The sequence below is a fragment of the Sinocyclocheilus grahami genome, unplaced genomic scaffold (assembly GCF_001515645.1).
Source record: "Sinocyclocheilus grahami isolate Dianchi unplaced genomic scaffold, SAMN03320097.WGS_v1.1 scaffold1688.1, whole genome shotgun sequence".
Classification (NCBI taxonomy): Eukaryota; Metazoa; Chordata; class Actinopteri; order Cypriniformes; family Cyprinidae; genus Sinocyclocheilus; species Sinocyclocheilus grahami.
This window is the reverse complement of record NW_015506867.1, coordinates 2413-28459: the sequence shown is the minus strand read 5'-3', so window position 1 is coordinate 28459 and position 26047 is coordinate 2413. Positions and strand designations below refer to the sequence as shown.

The window sequence follows — 26047 nt, the reverse complement described above, 5'->3', positions numbered from 1 at the left end:
GTGCTGAAACTGAAAAAGGGCACAACCCCCCCCCCCCATTGACAAATGAAATAACACAAAATAATAGTCTCAATAGTCTCAAATATATATTTATAGGGTTTCTTAGGTCTATAGGTCTACATGTTATACACTATTATAATGACATATGATATGGCTTTTAAAGACTGCTTAATTTCTAAATCTCAAAGGTGGAAGTCAGGACTAATAGACTTGGCCTGGAAAAAGGACATGGTATGATAGTGTTACGTATCCGGTCCATGAACTTCCGTCTGCTAGCCATCAGAGGTCACCCTTTCCATTTTCATTGACTCTCGCACTACACACTGTTGCACATCACCCCGGACTACATATCCCATGCACTGATTGCACACAGCCCTGATTGCACACAGCACTGATTGCACACAGCTGTTTCATATCACTCATTCACTATTTAACATTCAATCTCACTCCGTTCTGGCTGCCGAGTATTGTATGCGCTTATCGCCCCCAGTGATAGCTACTCTACAGAGCCCTCTTTAGCTTCCTAGCCCAGCCTAGTCTTGCCTTGTTTGTTTTCGCGATCTTTGATCTGTGCCTGTTTTCCTGGAGTTATCCCTTTAGTCTCGCTCTTGTGATCCTGTTCGCCAATCGTTGACCTACGCTAGCCCTAGGACTATTCTTGTGTCTTGCCTGCCATATACCTGTTTGCCACCGTTCGACCCTGCCTGTGTTTCTGACCTCCTCTCTGCTTTAATAAAGCTTGCATATGGATCCGCACGTCTCACGTCTTGTCAGCCCCGTTACAGTTATAGTCATCGTCCTTGGTGTTAACGGGCCTTTAGTTCTGGTTCTCTAATTAAATTTTTTGTTATTTATTATTATTTTTCAAAGCAAACATCAAGGTTAGAGTGAGGCAATTACAAATGGTTAAAGTAAATAGGGATAATGTTTAGGGGGTACATGTATGCATTTATAAAAGCACAGAATATTCCTTTGGTTATCAAACAACTGTTCATTGAACTATCCATTTATCAAATTCCTGATGATATTCACCTGGTCATAGTTATCATGTCCATGGAAGAATGGCTCCTTCCTAAAGATCATACTGGCCAGCATACAACCAAGACTCCACATATCAAGACTGTAGTCATACATCTGGAATGACAGAATAAAAGTGATTTGTTTCAGATTTCCAAAAGCTTTTGCGATTTGTTTTGCCAATAAGGTAAAACCTCAAAAGCTAAAGAGTTTTAAAAGGTGTAAAGACTTTTCAAGTGGCTGACTAGACATTTTAATCTAAAATGTTAAAACAACTCAAGCTACATTTGATAAAAATTTATTTTCAGTTGGACATCTGTATATGAATAGCTGTTAGGTCTGGCCTGGTAATCTATCAGTAGTTCTGGTCCTTTAAAGTAGCGAGAGGCGACTCTGATGTTGTACTCCTGTCCTGGGTGATAGAATTCAGCCAGTCCCCAGTCAATGAGACGCAACTGAAACATGACAGCATTCAACAGTCATTTGACATCGGCCTGTTTGTCTATCTGTATACATAATGCTAATGAGAAGTATGCATGCTGCAAACGTCAGTGGCTTAATGAAACTTTAAACCTCCAACCTCCAAGGCTGTCTTATGCCAACATACAAATGTTCCTTTCCTAGAACTATGCAGCATTATTATCCAACATACTTTCATCTCAAAAATCAATGTTGTTGTTTCTTATGTGAATAGACTGATTACCTTTCTGTGCGCATGATCAATCATGATGTTGTGTGGTTTGACATCTCTGTGCATAATACCCATACTGTGACAGAAATCCAAAGCCTAGAGACATACGAAACATGAGATCAAATCAAAACCTCTAAAGCTATCACAGGAATCAAAAGGATCGACAATACAGAACTTCTAATCTGATGTACATATCTAATGCCCTAGACTGAGTTTGAGTTCCTGCATATTTCAAAATGTAAAATGCTAATTATAATATGGGGTAAATGAGTAGTTTTCTCATTTTTACACAAATTGTAATGTTGAATTCAACCTTTAACCAAAACGTTCTTACTAAACTGTAAGAATAAAATGCCAAACAAACATTTAATTATTTATATAATTCATGGGAAATAGACATTTCAAAATTCCTAGAAACCATCATTTGTAAACATAAGCTAGTCTCTGGTGAACATTTATTTTTAAAAGCGTTTTCAATCTCACCTTCAGAATCTCATACATGTAGAAGCGAATGTCATAGTCCGTCAGTGTCTGATACAGTTGCTGAAGAAAACAAAGCAAAGCTGGAACTAATTCCATAACAGGTTTTTGTTTTTGAGGTTATCGGAGATTGAGAATCAGGTTTTTACCTTAAAGTCTGTGTTGTTCACATGTTCAAAAACTAAGGCAGGTGTTCTGGACTGCAATGTGTAAAAAAAAATAAAAAAATTATTCGGATATACAATCCACTTAAGTGCTAAAATCTGTTTTTACAGTATAATTTGATTGTTATTTTTGTATTACAAATATCAGAAACCGCAAGGGTTCTGAATACTGACCACTGGGTCTTTGACGATGTCCAGGAGGGTAATGATATTTGGACCTCCGCGAAGGTTCTCGAGAATCTTTATTTCACGCTTTATCTTCTTCTTCTTCACAGGCTAAAAAAGACAGTTCTTAATGATCCACAAAGTATTAGGTCTGTAACAACTTTTTAAATGCTGCTGCAGTGATTTTTCAAAATAGAAAGGATTACATAAAAAAAAGAAAAAAGAATCAATTAAAATTAAAAGAGTAAATTAATAAGAGTAGATTATTTGTGCATCTGTGTCACCTCTTGGCACCTCTGGCTGTGTTTTTCGTTACACTTCTCGGTGTCATTGTTAATTATACACTTAAGTACTGAGTAATTTTAATGAACAACATGGTTAGAATTAGGGTTTGGCTTAGGGTTACTTGCATGTAATTATGCATAATTAAGTGTTATTATAATAGTAAGTACATGTAACGTGTAACAAGGACACCTTAAAATAAAGTGTTACTATGTTTTTTTTATATTGAGAAGCCATTTGTGTTAACAACAATATATTATTTAAAAGGCACCAACTTGCCACATTAATATTTGACAAATAAGAAAAACATGGGTTCAAATGCCTTAATTTTTATACTTGCATTGCCCATATCTGTTAACTACAGAACCAGGAGGAACTGGCCTTACCTTTAGTATTTTAACCACTACTTTCTCATTGCTTGTAATGTTGATGGCTTCAAACACTTCGCTGTACTTTCCTCTGCCTAACTTGCGGACCAGTTGAAAATCATCTTGATTGCTGGAAAATATACGTTAAAAGTATTTGTCAGCATTTAGGTCATTTTACAGCTTTTACAATCTCAATACTTATGTCACTTTTTTAAAACTCTTCACACAGTTCTCCTTACCGGCTTTCAGCTTAGCACAGCAGTTACAGTAATTTCACATTTAAAGTGCACAAAACTACCAAAAACACTTCATACATGTATCAAATCAACTCATTTTTTCCCCATTACACTAGCAAAGCTTCTCACTTTGTCACTCATAAAACACTGACCTAAAATCACAAACAGGTAGCATTATGTTTTCTGTTGTAAAATGTATTTAAAAACAAGAGTGTCACTGTCTACTGTTTAGAATTCACTGCAGTATTTGTCAGATGGTCCATGCTTGAATTACAGTACAACATTATTCCTAAGTGTTCTCCTTCTGTATATATGTAATTAAAGACTAACACCTGTGTTATGTGTTTAGCTTCATCTAATTGTTTTGATTTTTTAGATTTTCAATATGGTATTTCTCAAATGTAGCAAATTACTGGCTGTCTTATTCAGTTTTATATTATGGTTTGAATTCAAGTTTGACAGTTTTGAAAAGAGCATGTAATTGTGCAAACTGGCCTGTAGGTTCATAGAGTTTTAGTGGCAGCTGTGTCTGAGTGAGAAAAGAATTCATGTCATTTGAAAAATGTAGTCACTGAATGTATTCTGTGCCAAAGCAGTGATAAATGATCCACAGTTTAGCCCATATAGACTACTGTTGTGCTCACTATGTGAGGAGTTTTGAAAAAGTGACTTAAGTATTGAAAAAAATGGGTCCTAGCAATCTCACTGAAAAAGCATGAGATCAGCCAAGCGAAATTCAAAGGAGTCAAAAGAGCTCTTCTAAAAGCATTAAAGGGTTAGTTCACCCAAAAATGAAAATTAGGCTGTGTTTTACTCACCCCCGAGGCATCCTAGGTGCATATGACTTTCTTCTTTCAGACGAATCCAGTCTGAGTTATATTAAAAATTGTCTTTGATCTTTCAAGCTCTATCATTTCACTCAGCGGGTGTTGCATTGCTTCCGTCCAAAAGAAGTGAAATAAAAAACTCCCTTCCATAAAAAAAGTGTCTCACACGGCTCCGGGGGGTGAACAAAGGCCTTCTGTAGCGAATCGATGCGTTTTTGTAAGAAAAATATTCAAAACGTAATAATCACTTGAATCTAGCTTGCGCTCACACTGTTGTAAACGAAGCAGCTCCGGGCGGATGACATATGAGTTCAGCTTTGCGCATGTGCCGCTCAGAAGTGACGAACGCGGAAACACAGCGGGGAGATCAAAACAAAACAACGGTCACTAATTAGAAGTACAAAACGAGGATTTGTAAAGAAGAATGTCGGAGGATTTCGATATAAGCCAAGAGGAGACTGGTTTTCCTTTGCTAAAGTAAGGAAACTTTGCTTCCTTTGCTCCTGTAAACAAACGTTGGTTTTCACGAGACTCACCGGCGCATGCGCAGCGCTGAACTCATGCGTCATCAGCCCGGAACTGCTTCTGTGTACAACAGTGAGCACAAGCTAGATTAAAGTGATTAATACGTTTTGAATATGGATATTTTTCTTACAAAAACGCATCGATTCGCTACAGGAGGCCTTTGTTCACCCTCCGGAGCCGTGTGAGGCACTTTTTATTATGGATGGATGCACATGGACCGATGAACTGCAACACCCACTGACTGCCATTAAACAGCTTGGAAGATCAAAGACAATTTTTATATAACTCTGATTGGATTCATCCGAAAGAAGGAAGTCATATACGCCTAGGATGGCTGGGTGAACTAACCCTTTAACTGCAAATGGCTACAGAAGGGCAACCACATCAGTGAAAAGAGCACAATGAGAACTGCAGAAGCATTTCATCAATGAACTGAAGAGGAAAAACAAAACAAGTGCGCAGGGCCCCTGATAATCGGTGACATTCCTGGAGCTTTTCCTCAAGGGCGAAAAAAAAGGTAACACAAACACAACATAAAGGTAACAAAACTATGCAAATTGATTGTGTTTGCCACTTTAAAGGCGTTACTACTTGAGCAAAATGTACAGTAAATGTAAAGAAAAAAGATATACATATACTGTATATAACATAATAATAAAATAGATATATTTAGTTATACATACCCCCACTCAATAACATGCGATTCATAATCCCAGTATTCTCTGGGCCGTTGTGTGTTGACCTCAGTGTAGACTCTGGCGCGACTCACCACAGGTCCTGACATGACACACAGTTCAGCTCTGTGTTTACTGTACTGCGTATTAAAAATCGGATGAGAACAGTTTTGCAGAAAGAGCTGGCTACAGGGGCCATAGAAGATGGAAGCGCCTCCGGATGGCTGTGGGGAAAAGTAAATAAAATGAAAAATCGGAGACTTTGTCAAGAGGACTACACACACATGCAGGCTATATTTGTATGTGTGTGTGGTGAATAACTTTTGCACCAACTTTGTGACATCTGCAGCGAAGCTTTGCATTCATTAGGTTGTGTCTGAGCTAAAAACTTGAAACCTGACGTAAAGTTAAACATCTAGTTTTACATTGTGCAGTTGAGTCCTCTGCACAATGTGACTTTGCTGCAGCCTGGAATTGAACTGCTGGTTTCGTCTGGTCAGAGGAGAACTGGCCCCCCGACTGAGCCTGGTTTCTCCATTCTTGTCACCGATGGAGTTTTGGTTCATGTCGCCTCTGGCTTGCTTAGTTGGGGACACTTCATTTCCAGCGATATCGTTGACTTGATTGCACAGATACTATTTAAACTGAACTGAGCTGAATTCAATGATGAACTGACTTTAACTGAAAATTGAGTGTTTACTATTGTCACTTTGCATTATTGACACAATATTTTCCTAATTAATGCTGGACAGTTGCTTTGACACAATATGTATTGTTAAAAGTGCTATATAAATAAAGGTGACTTGACTTATTCTTTAATTATCTTTACACCCTCATTCTTCTGGGGAACACCAAAGAAAAAAATTTTAAGAATTTTTGGTTACCACTGACTTCCATTATATGAACAAAATCCACTGAGACATTTTTACACATGTACTTTTTGTTTGTTCCACAAAGAAAGAAAGTCAAACATGTTTGGAATGACATGAGGATGAATGAAGGATGACAAACTGTTCATGTTTTTTTGGGTGAACGCTCTCTACTGTATTTGCTTCAGTATAATGAAGATCCTAAATAAAAACTACAGTACAATAGTGTTTTTTAAGAACATGTCAATCCCTAATTTAAAAAAAAGTCTGCAGTGAAATTTGCATTTTCTCAAGAAAATACCAGTACTTGAAAAAGCAAAAGAAAAACTTTTTTTTTCTCAGAAAAGGAAGAGGAAAAATGTAGGACATCATCAGCTTTCCAGGCTATTATGGCACCGAGTGTTCGCTGAACATTCTAACAATGTAAGTTTAAGTCAGGGATAGTTGTTTTGATTTTACATTTTACATTCATTTGACATCTATTTAACATTTAAAAGTGTCAGATACAATTACAGTAGGGGTACACAAAAACCAAAGTTGCATTCATATTATTTATGCTGCATAACTGCAGTATAATAGATCAAAAGCTCTATTCATCCGTTTCGTTTACATGACTTCCACTCATGCAACATATTTGCAGCTATAGACAGAAAATAATGAAATTATTTTAATTGAATTAGCCTATATTAATTATAATTCAATTCTGCAAGTGATTAGATGTTAAACCTGCTTGGAAGTCATTTTTCTAAGTAAGAGATACACCATCTATTGGTTAAAAGATAGGATGCCCGCTATTCAGCACACAGCACCTGCTGCTAACTACTACAGAATTTACTATCATCAGCTACTCAGTGATCATATCATGTGTTACAGAACAGCAGTGATGCAACCCACACTTCTGAAGATCTCCATCACACCTAACCCACACTCCTGAAAGCACAGTGTAATAAATGGGATGAGCTTTCTCCACACAACCCACGAGCAGTACCGGCTTCCTCATCTCAACACCAGTCTTCTTTACTACAGCTTTACACAAGTGGCCCTGCATGCAGAGACGCATTTACCTTTTCGATGACAGCCGTTGTGACGCGCTAATATTCAGCCCGTCGTGGAGATATTTATCCTTATTTCAGTGGGATATTGAGTCATTTCTGTCTCAGACTCAACATGGCTGTTTGAGAACGGCTTTGAGAGCGCACGCGCCAAACATCAGATAGGCATGCATATGCTGACTAACATTTTTTTTCTTCAAACAAGCACAAATGGTTCGATTCCAGGGGATACAGCATGTATATGCTGAATGCAATGTAAATCTCTTTAGATAAACGTATCTAGCAAATTCATAAATGATTTAAGTGATTAATTTCTTATAGACATGGCAGAAACGTCATTGCATTTGTATGTCAAAGCCATATTGCACCAAAGATCAATACGTTTCTTGGCACATTTTGACACATATATATATATATATATATATATATATACATATACACAAACTGTACATATATATATATATATATATATGAGAAGAAATGTGGCTCAATAAACCAGAATTCATTTATGTGTGTGTGTGCCTGCAACTTTTTTAGCCTCGAGTTTTCACAATTTTAATTCTGTGCACGTGGTCACCTATTTAGTGCATCAAGTGATCCAATGAATGTCACCCAAAAATGAAAATTTGCTGAAAATGTTCTCATCAAAGATGTAGATGAGTTAGTTTCTTCATCAGATTTGGAGAAATGTAGCATTACAGCGCTTGCTCACCGAAGAATCCGCTTCAGTGAATGGGTGCCGTCAGAATGAGAGTCCAAACAGCTGATAAAAACATCACAATAATCCACAGTAACACTTCCTCCACTGATCCAGATGAGATTACTTTTTTTTTTGCTGGAGAAAACAATATTATGGATAGAGGACTCATATTAAGTCAGAAGAAAAGTTCAAAATGTCTCGATGCATTCGTTTCTTACAAACGTGCAACTTTTCTCTTCACAAGTCATTAATTGATGGACTGGAGTTTGTGTGGATTTCTGTGGTTTTTATCATCCAGACCATCAGTCTGACGGCACCCATTCACTGCAGAGTGAGTGAGCTCAATTTCTCCAAATCTGTTCCGATGAAGAAACAAACTTTTGTTTGAACTCTTTCAACATTGAGTAAAATCTGAAAACTGAGTTCACTTGTGATTATTTTTGTAAGGTGTTGTAGACAGTTGTGGTTGTAAGTTTATACACCCCTTGCGGAACCTGCCAAATGTTTCTAATAGTTTCTGATACAAATTAAATTATTTCATACCATCACAAATAAGCTATTTCACAACAGATATCGAGTCCACAAGACAAAATAATAACAGATTTGAAACAATGAAGTAGTTAAAAAGTGGACATACCTTTGATACCGTTGTTAGCTGAATGATCAGTGCTTGTATGTTTTGTGATTGTTCTCGAGACCCCTGATTACCCGGAGCAGTTATACTGGCCATTGTTCTTCAGGAACGTCCTCCTGGTCCCATTTTCATTGTTTCTCCAGCATCTTCTGCATATTTGTTACCTTTCAAACAATGACTATAAATAACTGAAATCAGGTCTTTCACACAGTTGTGAGACTCGATTCAGTTATTTATCCTTGTGTACAATATTCAAACATCTGTTATGTGAAATAGCTTATTTAAGGCAGTACACCCTCCCCCCCTTCTTTTTTAATTATTAAGACTTGCTGTTCCTGCAAGGGTTATGACAACTTACTGCCCACAACTGTTCACTGAAGTGGGAGCAACATGCAGCAAGTTTGTCAGTTTTTGTTACAGATTGTCCAGCACAGCATAACTGACCAGTAATCACCTTGTTGATTTTATAAAACCTAAAGAGCAACAAATTTTAATTAACAATTTATCTAATTTGTCTAGAATGTATTGACCACAAAATTAATAAGTGTCCATGGTGTCAAAGCTCTCAACAGCTCAATGGAAAATATAACGCTAAAACTGTGTGTAATCTGCAGCCCTAGCACCAAAAAAAATAAAGAAGAAAAAAAAGAATAATAATAAAATAATGAGCCATCAACCTTCAAACAGCTGTCTTATTGTTTTCTCTGAATATTAAGATGGGATAGAATACATCATAAAATACAAATCGCACACTTCATCTTTGCTGTTGTAAACATTTTCTATTATTGAGCTTATGGTATCATTTATTTATAATTTTTAACTAACTGAAGTGACCTAAAGCTGAGAGAGCCTGAAGAAAGTAATGAGACACCATTCAAGACGCAACCCATAGATTAAACAGTCAAGACTGTTGACTCAAAGGCTAGAAAAAGATGGGAAAAAAGATAAAATCTTAATATTCCCACCACACAGCATGTTACATGATGGCACAAATTCATTTGCACTTGCAGAACTATTCTCAAATGAGGGCACACAAATTACACTCAATAAGATCATTTGTTATTTTTACAATTTGCATGTATAACAAATAAACGTTTAAAAAAAGATTAGAATGATGTACAGTATTCTGCTGTGCACACCACTACATCCATCGGTTCTGTCCAATGGGAGCTCCTGAAGCAGGACTGCTCATTGGCTGCTGCAGCACATGGGGAGTGGTCAGGAATAGAGAGGGATTCTCATGAGTCCAGAGAGGAGGAGGAGAGAAGAGGAGGAGGAGGAGGAGAAGGAATGCTCAGCCTTGCGTGTGTGAATGTTTTCTGGATGAAGGTAGAGAGGATGACGGAGAAGCTCTGGGCTCAGTTGCTGTAGATCTGTCCTTCGGGAGGCTGCGGCAGCTTCATGTTCTCTTTGCACATCATGAGTCGTCGCAGCTCCTGCAGAACCACACGGATGCTGTACGAATTCTGCCACTTGGCCAGTGAGGATACAGCTCGCATGTCAACCTGCGTCAACCGAAGACATGCAGACAACACAGTAAACAGTGTAATAATAACAACAACAAAAAAGACAGAGAATTCGGTTGGATTTGGAGGTTTTCAAAAGAGTCCTACAGAACTGACCTATACGTCCATTCAATTTGAGAATCCCTGAATGCTGAATCCCTGACAATTTTCAAGTGACAGCTGAAAACTAATCTCTTTCGACGCTACTTGGGAAAAACTTTATTTATTCCTTCCCTTTCTAGCTTGTACTTATTTGAACAATACCTAAAACTTGATATTACGAGCACTTCCTGTGTCTGTTTGCCTCTTTAAGAAGAATCGCTTTATGTATTCCCCAATTGTAAGTCTTTTCAAGCGACAGCTGAAAACTAATCTCTTTCGACGCTACTTGGAAAAAAAAAAAAACTTTGTCTTTCTCTTTATTTATTCCTTCCCTTTCTAGCTTGTACTTATTTGAACAATACCTAAAACTTGATATTACGAGCACTTCCTGTGTCTGTTTGCCTCTTTAAGAAGAATCGCTTTATGTATTCCCCAATTGTAAGTCGCTTTGGATAAAAGCATCTGCAAAATGACTAAATGTGAGAAAATAAAAATGGTACACAGCAAAGCTGGAATACACAAAGGTCAAAGGTTACGTACAAACACAGCAGAGTACATTCACAACATAACAGCAGTAAATTATCATCAATCGATTAGACTTCCTTATTGACTACTTCGTTTAATCAAACCATTAAAGGGATAGTTCAGCCAAAAATGAAAATTCTGTCATTAATTACTCACCCTCATGCTGTTCCACACCCCTAAGACCTTCGTTCATCTTCAGAACACAAATTAAGATGTTTTTGATCAAATCCGATGATTCAGAGAGGCCTCCATTGACAGCAATGCCACCCAAACTCAAGATCTATAAAGGTACTAAAGACGTCATTAAAAAAGTCGACGTGACTACAGTGGTTCTACATTAATTTTATGAGGCGACGAGAATACCTTTTGTGCGCAAAAACAAAACAAAAATAATAACTTTATTCAGCAATCTCTTCTCTTCCCTGTTATTATCCTTACGTGGTTAACGCAGTAAGCACAGTGAAGGTTTCCGTGCTCCACGTCCGAACGCCGGCTCATTATTGGCCAAAGCCGCACTCATGCGTGTGATGCTGATGCAAGAGCCATCCAATAATGAGCCAGCATTCTGACGTAGAACCTGGAAGCGCTGGACGTAAACAACGTATGAGAATGACACAGAAGAGAAGAGGTAGTTGAATAAAGTCGTTATTTTTGTTTTGTTTTTGCGCACAAAAGGTATTCCCGTCGCTTCATAAAATTGTTGTAGAACCACTGTAGTCACGCCGACTGTTTTAACGACGTTTTTAGTACCTTTATGGATCTTGAGAGTTTGGGTGGCGTTGCCGTCAATGGAGGCCATCGGATTTGATCAAAAATATCTTAATTTGTGTTCTGAAGATGAACAAAGGTCTTAGGGGTGTGGAACAGCATGAGGGTGAGTAATTAAAAGGCCTTCTAGAAATGACATCTTTGTGCTTGAAACAAGTCTCTCACATTAGTAATAAGTACATTAAGCAAAAGTTAATATTGGTTGTCCTCTATAGTTGCTGCAGTGATATGCGATCAGACGTTTCACATCATATCTATCAATATATCGTGCATTTTATAACTTTAATGGCTGTATCTAATACCAGAACCATAAATCAAATCACCTCACTTTAGGGATGCACGATATTGGATTTTTGCCGATGCTAGGGTGGATATGCTAGGGCTGTTAAAAATCTCGATTTTTCCAGAATGTTTGCTCCATTCTCGATTTTTTAAGATTTTTAACTAGTCAACTTGAAAATGTAACTACAACATGATTCAAGTTACCTTTTCTTTATTAACCCTCTAGTTAAAGAAAATTCTATTTCAAGTGCAGCACACATGAAGTTGTCAACATGGTTAAAAAATGTAAAAAAAAAAATAAAAATAAATAAAAATAAAAAAATCACAGAAAAGATGCAAAAACTACAACTACATATTGTACAAACTTGTCTTATACATATTATGTGTTCAGAAATAATACGAGGAAAATTTCAAGGAAAATCTCAAGGTAATTCAAATTCAAAATGACTGAAGGTATAACACCAGTAGACTTCTATTAACGATTGTGCTGCTTTTCCATAGTTTTTTCTGTGTAAACATGGATGTGTTTGACTGTTGCGCTCGCGTCTCTTGCAGTGTCTCACGCATGAAACGCCATTCTAAAAACACGGCGTTCAAGTTAAAAGTTCACTCCTATCTTCTTGCATGTTTTACCTATTCCACTGCCCGCGCCACATCTTTGTCAAAATGAAAGCGCATTCTGTGTGAATGACGCCTAGTGCTAAATGTACGGTCCTTCACAGAGCGCGTCACACGCGAGCGGTTAATCGCTCGCGCCGAAATTCTTTTCCCTTTACCGTTATCCCCGTCATATTGTCAAAGTGTCTAATTCTAACATTTGGTAATATTTCTATTCAAAATCGCGATTCCTCGATTTCTAAAAAATAAAATCGTAGCAAAACAATAAATTCAAATTAATCTATAAAATCGGGAACACCGATATGCCGATATTTTTCAACTCATTTTGGCCGATGCCGATATATTTCCTTTTGTTCGGAAACACCAAGTCTCTCCTGTGTGGAAATTATAAGCAAATTATTTTTTACTTTTGGTTAGTTTTTAACAAGAACTTATTTGTTAGAATTAAATAAACAATAATGAAGTTCTTTTATAATGACAGTACATTGAAGCTTTGAAAATAACTATAAATAAACTATATATCAATTACTGCATTGCTTTTCAGAAAGATGCAGTGGTAACCTTAGCATTTTATTTTAAGATTTAATATTTGTAGATGGTCTAAAGCAAAAGAGCTGTAAAAATTCATAAAGTCTTTTAGAGCTCATAATTGGTTTAAAAAATATAACCTATTACACATTAATGAATAAATCAATATATATAAAATTTAATTTACAAGTGTCATGTTTGTGATTTTTTAAAAATTTATGTAAGCTATAGCTTCTGACCTTTAAATCAAACCATACTCATGATATTATGACATCAATTACTGCTTTATTTAATCAGAAACAGTCTAAATGTTATGTGTATTTTACTTAAATTTTATTACAAGTAGGCCAACAGCGCCCCCTACGGAATTATAACTTACAGAGCAGGCATTAGGACCTGGGGGAAGCTGCTGCTGCAGTGCTACAGTGCTATTCTCTATCACACACCGAACAGTCATTCTGTACATGCATTCTCAGTTTACATGCAGCGATCCAAAACCATGAAACCATGAATCATTCAGGCAAAACTTTGCTTCAAGATTGAGCGCCACTGCTGACCTGATCTAATCGCTAGCACACCCTGAGCACATGTGAGTTAATGTATTCCTCCTATCGGCAAGACATATCGGCATAATTTTTCATATCGGGCCGATGCCGATATGTACATTTAAAGCCATTATTGGCTGATTCCGATATCGGTCCGATAATATCGTGCATCCCTACCTCACTTTAAAAAGAAAGATTTATTACCAGCATACATAAATGACCTGGCTACTTGGTTCACCAAATTGTGACAAGGTAGCAAATTGGAAAGTGAATCTTCAATACAATATTTAGAGAATTTACTTAAAAACTACCAAATGTTACTTCACATCTCAGGGCTGCGTTTCCCAGAAGTACTGTAAGCTGACTGCAGAGCTTTAGCTCAAACCTTAAAACACACTTGCCTGTAATTAAAGGGGTCATATGATGCGACTTCAATTTTTCCTTTCTCTTTGAAGTGTTACAAGCTCTTGGTGCATAAAGAAGATCTGTAAAGCTGCAAAGACTAAGGTCTCAAATCCAAAGAGATATTCTTTATAAAAGTTAAGAGTCCGCGAGCGGTTAATCGCTCGCGCCGAAATTCTTTTCCCTTTACCGTTATCCCCGTCATATTGTCAAAGTGTCTAATTCTAACATTTGGTAATATTTCTATTCAAAATCGCGATTCCTCGATTTCTAAAAAATAAAATCGTAGCAAAACAATAAATTCAAATTAATCTATAAAATCGGGAACACCGATATGCCGATATTTTTCAACTCATTTTGGCCGATGCCGATATATTTCCTTTTGTTCGGAAACACCAAGTCTCTCCTGTGTGGAAATTATAAGCAAATTATTTTTTACTTTTGGTTAGTTTTTAACAAGAACTTATTTGTTAGAATTAAATAAACAATAATGAAGTTCTTTTATAATGACAGTACATTGAAGCTTTGAAAATAACTATAAATAAACTATATATCAATTACTGCATTGCTTTTCAGAAAGATGCAGTGGTAACCTTAGCATTTTATTTTAAGATTTAATATTTGTAGATGGTCTAAAGCAAAAGAGCTGTAAAAATTCATAAAGTCTTTTAGAGCTCATAATTGGTTTAAAAAATATAACCTATTACACATTAATGAATAAATCAATATATATAAAATTTAATTTACAAGTGTCATGTTTGTGATTTTTTAAAAATTTATGTAAGCTATAGCTTCTGACCTTTAAATCAAACCATACTCATGATATTATGACATCAATTACTGCTTTATTTAATCAGAAACAGTCTAAATGTTATGTGTATTTTACTTAAATTTTATTACAAGTAGGCCAACAGCGCCCCCTACGGAATTATAACTTACAGAGCAGGCATTAGGACCTGGGGGAAGCTGCTGCTGCAGTGCTATTACTGTTTACTCTATCACACACCGAACAGTCATTCTGTACATGCATTCTCAGTTTACATGCAGCGATCCAAAACCATGAATCTAATCATCATTCAGGCAAAACTTTGCTTCAAGATTGAGCGCCACTGCTGACCTGATCTAATCGCTAGCACACCCTGAGCACATGTGAGTTAATGTATTCCTCCTATCGGCAAGACATATCGGCATAATTTTTCATATCGGGCCGATGCCGATATGTACATTTAAAGCCATTATTGGCTGATTCCGATATCGGTCCGATAATATCGTGCATCCCTACCTCACTTTAAAAAGAAAGATTTATTACCAGCATACATAAATGACCTGGCTACTTGGTTCACCAAATTGTGACAAGGTAGCAAATTGGAAAGTGAATCTTCAATACAATATTTAGAGAATTTACTTAAAAACTACCAAATGTTACTTCACATCTCAGGGCTGCGTTTCCCAGAAGTACTGTAAGCTGACTGCAGAGCTTTAGCTCAAACCTTAAAACACACTTGCCTGTAATTAAAGGGGTCATATGATGCGACTTCAATTTTTCCTTTCTCTTTGAAGTGTTACAAGCTCTTGGTGCATAAAGAAGATCTGTAAAGCTGCAAAGACTAAGGTCTCAAATCCAAAGAGATATTCTTTATAAAAGTTAAGAGTCAACCACGCCTACCTAAAACGGCTCGTTCTAACACGCCCCCACGTCTACATCCCGATGTGGGAAGATTTGCATAACCCCGCCCAAATGTTCACGCAAAGAAAGAAGGAGTAACTTTGATTCTTGCTGTAGTATTGTTGCTGCCTCCATGCCGTGAAGGCGCTGTGTGCTTCGTTGTGAAAGTGAAACTACTTTGTTTGGCCTTCCAAAAGAGGACACAACTAGAAATCAGTGGTTAAGTTGTATTTACAACACTGTTCCAGAACACTTCAACCCAAATATTCAGATGTGTGCAGCGCATTTTATGGAGGACGAGGACTGTTAATGCTGACTCTCAGCCAGTAAGTATGCTTTCATATTTAAAGGATTTGTCACTGACTCAAACGCGAGTTCAGTGTAGAGTAGCGCTTGTTTGTCGTTTCTCTGATCACAAATGCAGACATGCTTTTATGTTTACGCAGCGCGATACGCAATGCAACGCATAAAAAGACAGTACAAGTCATTATAATCAGTAATTATGTCCCCACTGGATGCAACAAATGCCTCGTTTATAATGGGTTTTACTGATTTTGTCTCGTTGTACCGGGAGGACAAGGCATCACAGTATGGTAGCATAAACACATTGCATTACACCAAATACACAAAATAATGTTCTTTTTAGCAATGTCATATGATCCCTTTAAGACCTTGATAAGATTGGTTAGTTGAGTTTGATTAGGGTTGGAGCTAATCAGTGGCCTTCCAGACCAGAGTTGAACTGCCTGGGCCAGAGGTCTGCATTCCTGACATAGCTAAATGTGGCTCCAGACAAGTTTTAATTGCTGAATGCGGGTGGGAAGATACTGGTGTTTGCACAGGAAGAGGTTAGACATTCTCAATGTATGTGACAGCACAGGGAAAACACTAGTGATGGGAAGTTCGGATCATTTTACCGACTCGGACCTTTGAGTCTCATTCAGCAAAATGAACAAATCTTTTTTCGAGTCATTTCGTTCATTTTAGCAAAATATAATTAAAATGTTACGTGTCACTTCCCTAATACATCTACAACTTATGCAAACGTTGATCACACTACAAACATTACAATACTGCTATAAGAAACAGAAAAGATTAATTCATTGTTTACCTGGGTCTTCAGTCTATGATTAGCTCAACTCACCTCTTATCTGACAAGTCTTCGGGTTTGAGCTTATGGGGCTGTCACGTGATGAACGAACGACTCAGAAAACCCCGAAGACTCGAGAGATGAACTAATCATTCAAAATGAACGAATCGTTCAAGAACGACCCAACACTAGAAAACACTCCTTTTGCCTGCTGTCTCAAATGCAACAAGATGAGATCAGACGACTTGTGTGAAAAAGCAGGCTATGGCACCAGAGTGAGACGTGAATGGGAAGAAACACTCACACTTAGCAGGAACGCGACTGAAAACTTGTATAAATGTGATGTGTATATTTGAATTACTGCAGTATGAAATGTAATCTGAAACAAGTGCAATGTTAAAATGTAATATGATAAAAGACTGGTCCCTGCAAAATAACCTTTATCTGGTCTACTGCATTCCTAGTTGAGTCGAGTAATTGGTGGTATATTCTTCCAACTCAACAGGAAAATTAAACTAACAACATTTTATAAAGTTTATCTGCAAAATGGAACTGACAACATTTTATAAAGTTTCTCTGGCATTACTTAGTTGTGAAAAGGTGGGAAAAAAAAACTAAACAAAACTCTTCATTCATATTAAACAGAAATATTTGGGTTGTCTTTTCAGGTTGTGAACATTTCAGGCAATTTCAGTTCATTAGCAATTCAGAATTCATTCCATCAAAGTGTAGACAGACAATGTGGTAAACAAAGGAATTGTGAAGGTCCTAATGAGACATAAAATGCATATGATAAAAGCAGCAGATGAGGAAGAACTTGAATAGTCAGTACTCAGTTGAACTTACCACACCATTTGAGTTATGCACTCCATTCAAGTTGATCTTTGTCACAAAACGAACAAAAGGAGGCGTTTCTGGATATCTTGGTCCACATTCTACTCTTAGGCTGTACATCCTGTTCTCATAGATGGTCTTCATGAAAAAAAATAACAAAAAAAAACATTATAAAAAGTACAATTCTTAAACAATACCACAACTGACCTGTTCAAACCAAGACTGATAACTATACCAACGACTATAACAGCATCCACACCAATGCATGATATTGTTCTGTTGCTACAGTTTTGTCATTTGACGCTTTAAAGCTTCTTTAAAGCAGGATGGATTGCCTGTCAATGTTTTTAATGTCCATCAGCTTGGAAAAATCGTTCTGCTAGTGATTCCAACAACATTGGATCCTGCTATTCTTTTAAAATTAATGTTGAACAATGTAGATGCCAGGTTTGGCCATGTAACATTTACAGCTCATAATAACAACAACAACTGTTAAACATATGCCCTGATTAGTCTACATGAATATACAACTGCCAAGGAATTTGAAACCCTGCAGATTAAGTGCATTAATTCCACCAGAATTATAATGCCCCTAAAAAAAAAAAAAAAACATGTTCTAGAGTGGTTCATGAACACTAGAAGGAAACACATATTTGGGCTTTAATAAGCGGTTCAAATGTAGATTTCTACACAATTCCTCAAAGAACTCGAGCTTTTATTTAAATTGATAAGTGCTGGATGCATCGTAAGGAATTTCATGATTCCAGTCCCATAACGATTCTATGAACAATTTAAATTAGTTAAATGAAAGAAGAAAAAAAAAAGTTCTCTCTATGTAGTCCACGCCCCTATCTACACTTTCTAAAAAGTAATTATACAGTAATATATAATATAGGGTGAAAAATACTCTCGGATTATGTAATCCGTATAAGAGGTGAATTTCTTTCGCGTCACTGTACTGCGGAGACTAACTTCATCTTTGCAGTGGACACTGACTCAGAAACCACTAGTCTATTAATAAATAAATAAAATATCTCCTTGCTATTTTTCTCAACAACTCGTTACGTCTGCTGGTGCTTTGTGGCAAGCTTTATGTGTGCGCTTGAGTGTGGAACAGGCTATATATTAAAACCTCATTATGGTTTAGTTGCCTACCCCCCCAGTAAATATTTAATCAATTAAATTAATATAAACATGTGATTAGTCGACTACTTGTTGACTAGAAAAAATTGGGTAGGATTAGGGATGTAGAATATGCTCATGCAGAATATGTGCTTTATAAGCACTAATAATAAGCCCATGTTAATAACAGGCACGCTAATAAGTACCTAGTTAATAGAGAAAGTTGGTCCCTATCCTAAAGTGTTACCAAATATGGTTCAGTGATAAACATGCAAAGATGTAAGCCAATCACAGCAGCAAGGATATAAATTAAAGTCTTAAAGGAGGCACACACACTTTTAAACAGTGTTCAAACAGAGAAATGGCTAATTATTTCTAAATGATAAATTAATTACATTTATATAGTGCTTTTCTAGGCACTCAAAGTGCTCTACATTGTGAGGGGGATCTCCTCATCCAGCACCAGTGTGCAGCATCCACCTGGATGATGCGACGGCAGCCATAGTGCGCCAGAACACACACCAGCTTACTGGTGGAGAGGAGACAGAGTGATGAAGCCAATCAGCAGATGTGGGGATTGTTAGGAGGCCATGATGGTCAGAGGCCAATGGGCAAATTTGGCCAGGATGCCGAGGTCACACCTCTACTCTTTTCGAAAGATGTTCTAATATAGCCCTACAGGATACAATTAAATTCATGTGATATTGATTTTATAAAACAGTTCAGTAAACAGTTGTAATCGTGCTAACTTAGTGCAATAGCATATTTTCTCAGTGATAGATACTATTTACACTAAGTGCAAATAGCTATAGATTCTATTTACACCATGTTAAAACAGCAAGATTTTCTTCTATTTATACTTATTGCAAATAGTAGCAATTATCTGCACCTCAGTATTGTAGGACATTATAAAACAGTACGCAATAATCATGTATTGAGTGTAAATTATAATTTAAATTTAAATTATTAAATAGATGCCACCTTATTGGGACAATAAAGACCTCCCTACACCTACCCTAACCCTACCCGATACTTTATTTTCAACTTTTTGATTATTTCCTTCATTTTTATTGAAAATAAATGCCTTTCCGATGTGATATGAGATCGCATTGCAAAGGGAGAAAAATAGTTCGGCAAAAGGTGGGTTCGAACTCGGGTCGATCGCATCAAAAAGTACGCGCCTTACCATCTACGCCACTAAAACTGATATTTAATGAGCAACTTTTTTCAGTGTTGACTATTCCAATCAGACGTTGGTGGGCGGAGTTAGTGTAAATAGCCTCTGCCAACAAGGCGGGCTATTTGCACTTAGTGTAAATAGACACTCCGATATTGTTATTGGGATTTGGTTCTTTTCAGAAACATGCAGAGTGTTTCTAACGGAATAAACAGACTTTCCGAGTAGGAACATGTGGGAAAAAAATTATAGTTTTACTCATGCACAAGAATATGTATCTTAACATATTAATTCAATAGAGCCAAGTAGGCCAGTTGAACTGACCCTAGGGGGTCCGATGATCATTCCTCTCCAGCGTGTGAGGGTCATGTCTTCATCGTCTTCCAAACCCCAGCTCACGGTGCCATCTCCAACACCCTTTTGACCCTCCTCAAGCTCCTCCAGCAGCCGGAAGTTACGGGGGACTTTCACGCCTGTGAAAACAAACATTTGCTGCTGGAATAATGCTCAAAATCGACACCACAGAGTGGGGAAACAGTTCTCTAGCAGGAGAAAGGGGGAGAAAGACAACTGTGAAAAATGCTTTGATTTCAAGCACTAGGCCTAAATATTTAAAAACTGGACGAAAAGACAAAAGGTACAAGACTTGTAAATGACTATCAAATAAAAAACAATGCATATTTATAAAACTGTTGATTTAAAGATGTTGATTAGGGATGGGCGATATGGGCTTAAAAATGTATCATGATAATTTCTGATATTTATTGCGATAACGATATCAATGACGATAATTTAGGGAATCCTGTTTCTTTAGAGGAAAGTATTTTCTTTCCTATTTTTACCCAAAATAGGGTGTTGTGAGCATTACACATGTAATGTAATGACTGTTTAATTCATACTGGAAGCCGGAGGGCGCCCTTGTGCAGAAACTCCACATATGCATCACAGAAGTAATACTCCAGGAAGAAGTATCCAGTGATCGCTGTAGCGGAATAAAACGCAGACAGAGAAATTTTAACTGAGGAAACCTGAAGACAATAAACATGCGATTGCACAAAATATATGGTATCTGTGTTCTTCAAGCAATCTTGGGTATTTTTTATAAGGATAAAGTATATTTATAATGCAATGCTAATCGACATAGCCTTTATCACTGTATATAATGCTATAAAATCGTATGATTTCTGCCTTATTCTGTGATACGAAACCACGTCTGATCACAAAAATAAGTTATTTCAAACACTCAACTGTTATGAAGTTAATATGGAGAAAAATCATGTCAATAAATTAAAATATCTTTGTTGGACAACAGGTCTGTAAACGACTCGTACACATGTAAAACTGTTGCACACGTGCTGCTGTAGTACATTTACTCAAGGCTCAGACCGATTTTTGTCGCACTGTACAGCCCTATCCAAACCTGTTCCAGATTGTAGAAGGAGCTGCTCAATTTCACGTCCGCCTTCCTTCACGTCACTCCACACAGTCGCACACAGAAATATGTCAACAACTAGACTTTATCGTTATCATCGCGGGGAAGACGAATTCTTATCGTGTGGAGAATTTTTACCGGTATATCGCAAACGATAAGATATCGCCCATCCCTACTGTATATAGAAACAATATATGTTACATTTATTGCAAAATATACACACACAAATAATATTTAAATAGCACGAGGAGACTGAATCTATTATGTCATTAGCTTCATATACATTTTGGTGCAATTTACTTGTAGCGATTAAAAGACTGGATCAATAAGAGACTGGTGGAGATTTCTTTGCAGAATCACATTGTTTTTCACAGGAAATACCACTGTTAAACATAGTTATTTAAAAATGCAGACTAATGGCTTCAACAAACATATAGCATCAATTAACAACCTTGTAGCTCACAGCTGGTATGTTTTAAAGGTTTATAAATTATCATTGAAAATCACATCCACTATGAATGAAGAAAATGAATGGCATTTTTACTTCCTGCATAACACAAGAGAAAATGATATGAAAATGAAATTTACCAAAAAGGGTAAATTAACAATAACAAGCACGTGCATACAATGTGGAAAAGTCATGTTTTGTTTTTTAAAGGGGTCATATGATGCGATTTCAAGTTTTCCTTTCTCTTTGGAGTGTTACAAGCTGATTGTGAATAGATAAGATCCCTGAAGTTTCAAAGACTAAAGTCTCAAAACCAAAGAGATATTCTTTATCAAAGTTAAGACTCTGCCACGCCCCCCTAAAACGGCTCGTTCTAACACGCCCCCACATATCTACCTCACTATGTGGAAATATTTGCATAATGCCGCCCAAATGTGCACGCAGAGAAAGAAGGTGTGGTTTCAGTAACCAGAGTTAGTGTTGAAGCAGCATGTCAGGGAGATGCTGTGTTTCAGTGCGAAAGCAAAAGCACTTTATTTGGCCTTCCAAAAGTAGATGCATTTAGGAATCTTTAAGATGACTTACAACAGAACAGCAATGCATTTTATGGACGACCATTTCGTGAACCTAGGAGAGGAGGTCATTCTGACTTTGCTATGACAATCTGGCGCTTCTGAATCAGCTACTGTTTTGTTATTAGTTCAAGTATTTGCTATTGACTGTTCAAATGCGGAGTTTTGAGCATCGTGTGTGTGCACACGCACGAGCGCGAGAGAGAGAGAGAGAGAGAGAGAGAGAGAGAGGTGTGTGTGCATGCGTGCGTGCGAGAAAGAGAGAGAGAGCGAGAGAGAGAGATCACAGTGGAGTCAGCTGTCTTAACCGTGGCTTGTGTACTGCAAACACATACCAGCTTCATCACTGTGTCTGTCATGCGACTCTGTTCCCCTTTCTGGTTCTGTCTTTACATTTATTTTGAAAGCTGAAGCTTGCGATTATGGTAAGGGGCGTTACATTTCCGACGGGTGCTTGCGGTGTTCGGCCAATCACAATGCACTGGGTCAGCTGGCCAATCAGAGCAGACTGCGCTTGTCGGAAGGAGGGACTTTGTAGAAAACGAAGCGTTTGAGAGAGGACCTACAATAATGTACAGTATTTGAAAAATAATGTGTTTTTGAACATTAAAGCATGTCAACATATTCTGCTACACAAAATAATGATCTTTAAAAAAAAGCATCATATGACCCCTTTAATATATTTCAACAGAAGTGGGCTTTAGTTAAGGAATGGAAATGAATAAATGATAAAACAGTAAGACTAAATGTACTTTACATTTTCAACAAGAGGTCCGCAAAGGAACTGACATTTTTAATGTTAGTTATTGCGTGTAAACGGAAGACATTATGAAATGTTAGGGTTTTTAACATCACTAAAGTCAATGGTCGTGTCTTAAATTTGCGAGCTGCCTACCTATACGGCATCTTGGCAAACATATTCTTAAATCCTCACGAACTGCCAACAAAGAAAGCACGTTTAAAACATTAACGAAGTTCACTGGCACGGAACGCGCCTGTGCTGCAGTCTAGCTAGCCAGCCACACGGTTCTGAGACACGGCCAGCGTATTGTGTTGTTTCTCTATCGTGACGCTGCAGTTGAATAAGCTACATGGCTAACCAACGGAATAGTCAGATTATATTAAAACACCGTTGTACTTTAATCCATACACATTAGGAGCGATGTATATGGATCTTAAACTATTTAAGACAGACTCAAACATAAGCACCATCGACATTAAACGCGAGAAATGTCACTGATTTGACAAGCTAATGCTGTGCAAACACACCCACACGCATACTGAGACTCTAAACACAGCAACACGAGCGAATACTTCAATGAAAGTATACCTCTTCCGCGTTTTAACATTTCATAACACTCATTTTGGATACGAAAGACAGAAACGATCTAATACAAAGGCAGTTTTTTATAAATTTACCTGATCCGGCGGCGGCCGCCATCTTGTTGCTCAGCAGCGGGGACGCGCCAACAGTGAACAACCGCCTCATGAATTATGCATGTTAATAATCAGAGAACCTGGACACTGAAGTTCACTCCAGTGCCTTTATTACTCTTTATATACTCCTGAATCTGTGGTAAAGTTAGTTCATGTTCTTCAGTACATGTAGTAAATGTCATCATACATTAATTGCTGATGTGTGTGTAATTTTGCTTTTCATGTTCATATTATTTTTATTTTATTTAGGCTATTTATTATTTGGTAGAGTATTTGAAAGTCAAGAGTAAAAAAAAAAAAGAAGAAAAGTGCCGCGTAAGAGAAGAGGTTGTATGAAAAGAATTATTCAATTTAATAAGATTTTACTTTTTTTTCTTTTTTTTTTTTTTTAAAGCAGGAGGCTATAGTGTAGAATAAATACATAAATAGAACAAAGCAACGTTATAGGAAAGAAAATCGAAAAAGAAACAGAATAGAAAAAGAACAGGGAATACTAGTTTTAGCGGGTCATTTTTGTAATAAAGAAAAAAAGGAGATAGAGATAGAATCGAGAGTATTAGTTCTAGAGGGTCAAGTTTTTTAATAAGTAAAAAGAAAACAAGTAGAATAGAATAGAAATAGAATATAGAGTGCTATTATTAGAGTGTCAAGTGTAGATGGAAGAGATGTGTCTTAGCTGTTTCTTGAAGATGGCTAAAGACTCAGAGTCAGTTTTTGATTATTTTGAAATCTGCATTACTGGTCTAAAATTGCGAATATATTTGATCATTATATGACTGTAGGCCTAGTCGTTGTTGTTTTGTTTGATGTTAATGCATGCAAATATGTCAGCTTAGCAAAAGCACATACAAAAAGTGCAGTAAAAAGTAAATGGGTCAATCACGAGGGTCAAAGTCCTGCGTTTAACTCCAACCTGTGCCAACACATCTGCCTGAAAGTTTTTTGAAGACCTGCTTGACTGGTTTAGGTGTGTTTAATTAGGGTTGGAGCTGACTGCAGGACAGTGGCCCTAACATTCAGGATTGAACATTCCTGGTTTATTTTATTTGATTATTTATTTATGTTTTTTGGGGATGATTTGACGGATTTCTTTCTTTCGTTTTCCTTCTGGAGAGTCTCTATGCCATTTTTTTGTGAAAATCAAAAAAACAGCCAAGAGTTGAGGCGGAAATGGGAAAACTTTGAATCAGCAAACTAAATTCACATGTTATCACCACCTGGTGTCAGTAAAATCTCTCTGCTCTTGCTTGGTCTCAGTGCTTTTTGGTCAAGAAGATTCTTTTAGGGCAGAAGACGCAGAAGAAGAATACAATCTGATCAAATAAAGTGAAAGGAATTCTTTTAGATTATAAAGAACTTTTGAAGATGTTTGTGCTCCATGGCTCTTCTGCTCTTGCTCAAGATGGTTGAGTTGCATGCTCAAACCATGGAGGGCATAACTAAGTGTGTTCATTCAAGTTCATTATTGAGTGTTTTCACTAATTAGCATATGGAATGCAAATTAATATCAGTAAAGCAGAGGTTAACGAGTCAGAGGAGCACTTAATTCTGAGTTGTGGGATGCATGGGACAGAGAGAGAAATGCATGAACGAAAATTAAATGATACCCTCATTATTATACAATATACTGCCCTGTTAATCATATTGTTAATCAACAGCTTGGTACATTTCCTTGTTGCTCTTGGTCTTTGTGGAGACCTGTTAAATGTTTTTTTATTTTTTTGAACAAACAAAAATAAACTCAACTATTTTCTGCAGTTCTCTGTGATCCTTGGAGAGTCTTTGGCCATTCAAACGATCCTCCTCGACTTGCTTTAAAGGTCCCATGGCATAACAATTTCACATTATGAGGTTTTTTAACATTAATATGAGTTCCCCTAGCCTCCCCCAGTGGCTAGAAATGGCGATAGGTGTAAACCGAGCCCTGGGTATCCTGCTTCGCCTTTGAGAAAATGAAAGCTCAGACGGCCCAATCTGGAATCTTCCCTTTATGTCGTCATACGGGGAAAGGTTCCCCCCCCTTTCTCTGCTTTGCCCGCCCAGAGAATTTGGCCCGCCCATGAGAAAATGAGATACTACCATGCGAGGCGAGCGCAATATTTTTTTTCCTCAAGAGACATCATGCGAAGCATGGCAGTTGCCCCGCCTCTCTCCTCCTCATTAGCATTTAAAGCTACAGACACAGAAATGGCACATCCTAAGGAAAGCTCATTGCGGGACTGGCTCGTAGAGGCTAAAATTTTCCACCAAGGCTGAATTTCGGGAAAGAGACTTCAGATACAGTACTAGGGATCACTTAGGCCTATATAA

General features: G+C 37.2%; 2 protein-coding genes across 3 annotated transcripts in view; both read right to left on the bottom strand.

Annotated features, from left to right (window-relative positions):
- Window positions 1–7662, bottom strand: part of LOC107572060 (casein kinase II subunit alpha-like) — an 11428-nt gene extending 3766 nt beyond the window's left edge. Inside the window, exons 1-9 of one of the 2 annotated variants that reach the window (XM_016258457.1) lie at window positions 7363–7662; window positions 5439–5653; window positions 3186–3297; window positions 2527–2628; window positions 2338–2388; window positions 2192–2251; window positions 1721–1804; window positions 1362–1472; window positions 1033–1134 (exon numbers count right to left, since the gene is read on the bottom strand). In XM_016258457.1, the coding sequence (XP_016113943.1) occupies window positions 1033–1134; window positions 1362–1472; window positions 1721–1804; window positions 2192–2251; window positions 2338–2388; window positions 2527–2628; window positions 3186–3297; window positions 5439–5539 (723 nt within the window). In that variant the 5' untranslated portion in view covers window positions 5540–5653; window positions 7363–7662. The remainder of the gene's footprint in view (window positions 1–1032; window positions 1135–1361; window positions 1473–1720; window positions 1805–2191; window positions 2252–2337; window positions 2389–2526; window positions 2629–3185; window positions 3298–5438; window positions 5654–7362) is intronic. The other variant, XM_016258458.1, reaches the window with a different exon arrangement.
- A 2069-nt stretch (window positions 7663–9731) lies between these two features.
- Window positions 9732–23815, bottom strand: LOC107572061 (ubiquitin-conjugating enzyme E2 variant 1). The gene is made up of 4 exons (XM_016258459.1): window positions 23720–23815; window positions 20173–20321; window positions 17562–17687; window positions 9732–10189 (listed from the first exon to the last, which is right to left on the bottom strand). Exons 1-4 carry the CDS (start codon window positions 23787–23789, stop codon window positions 10043–10045), a joined length of 492 nt encoding a protein of 163 aa, XP_016113945.1. The 5' UTR covers window positions 23790–23815; the 3' UTR covers window positions 9732–10042.
- Between the last annotated feature and the right edge of the window lie 2232 nt (window positions 23816–26047).

What these genes read in the sequence shown, in the direction of transcription:
- LOC107572061 (XM_016258459.1), bottom strand. Translation starts at nt 23,789, where the DNA reads ATGAGGCGGTTGTTCACTGTTGGCGCGTCCCCGCTGCTGAGCAACAAG. An exon ending in TGATCATCGGACCCCCTAGG is followed by an intron (nt 17,688 to 20,172) that starts GTCAGTTCAACT and finishes TTTTTCATGAAG; the next exon opens with ACCATCTATGAGAACAGGAT. An exon ending in TGCATAACTCAAATGGTGTG is followed by an intron (nt 10,190 to 17,561) that starts GTAAGTTCAACT and finishes CGGTTGACGCAG; the next exon opens with GTTGACATGCGAGCTGTATC.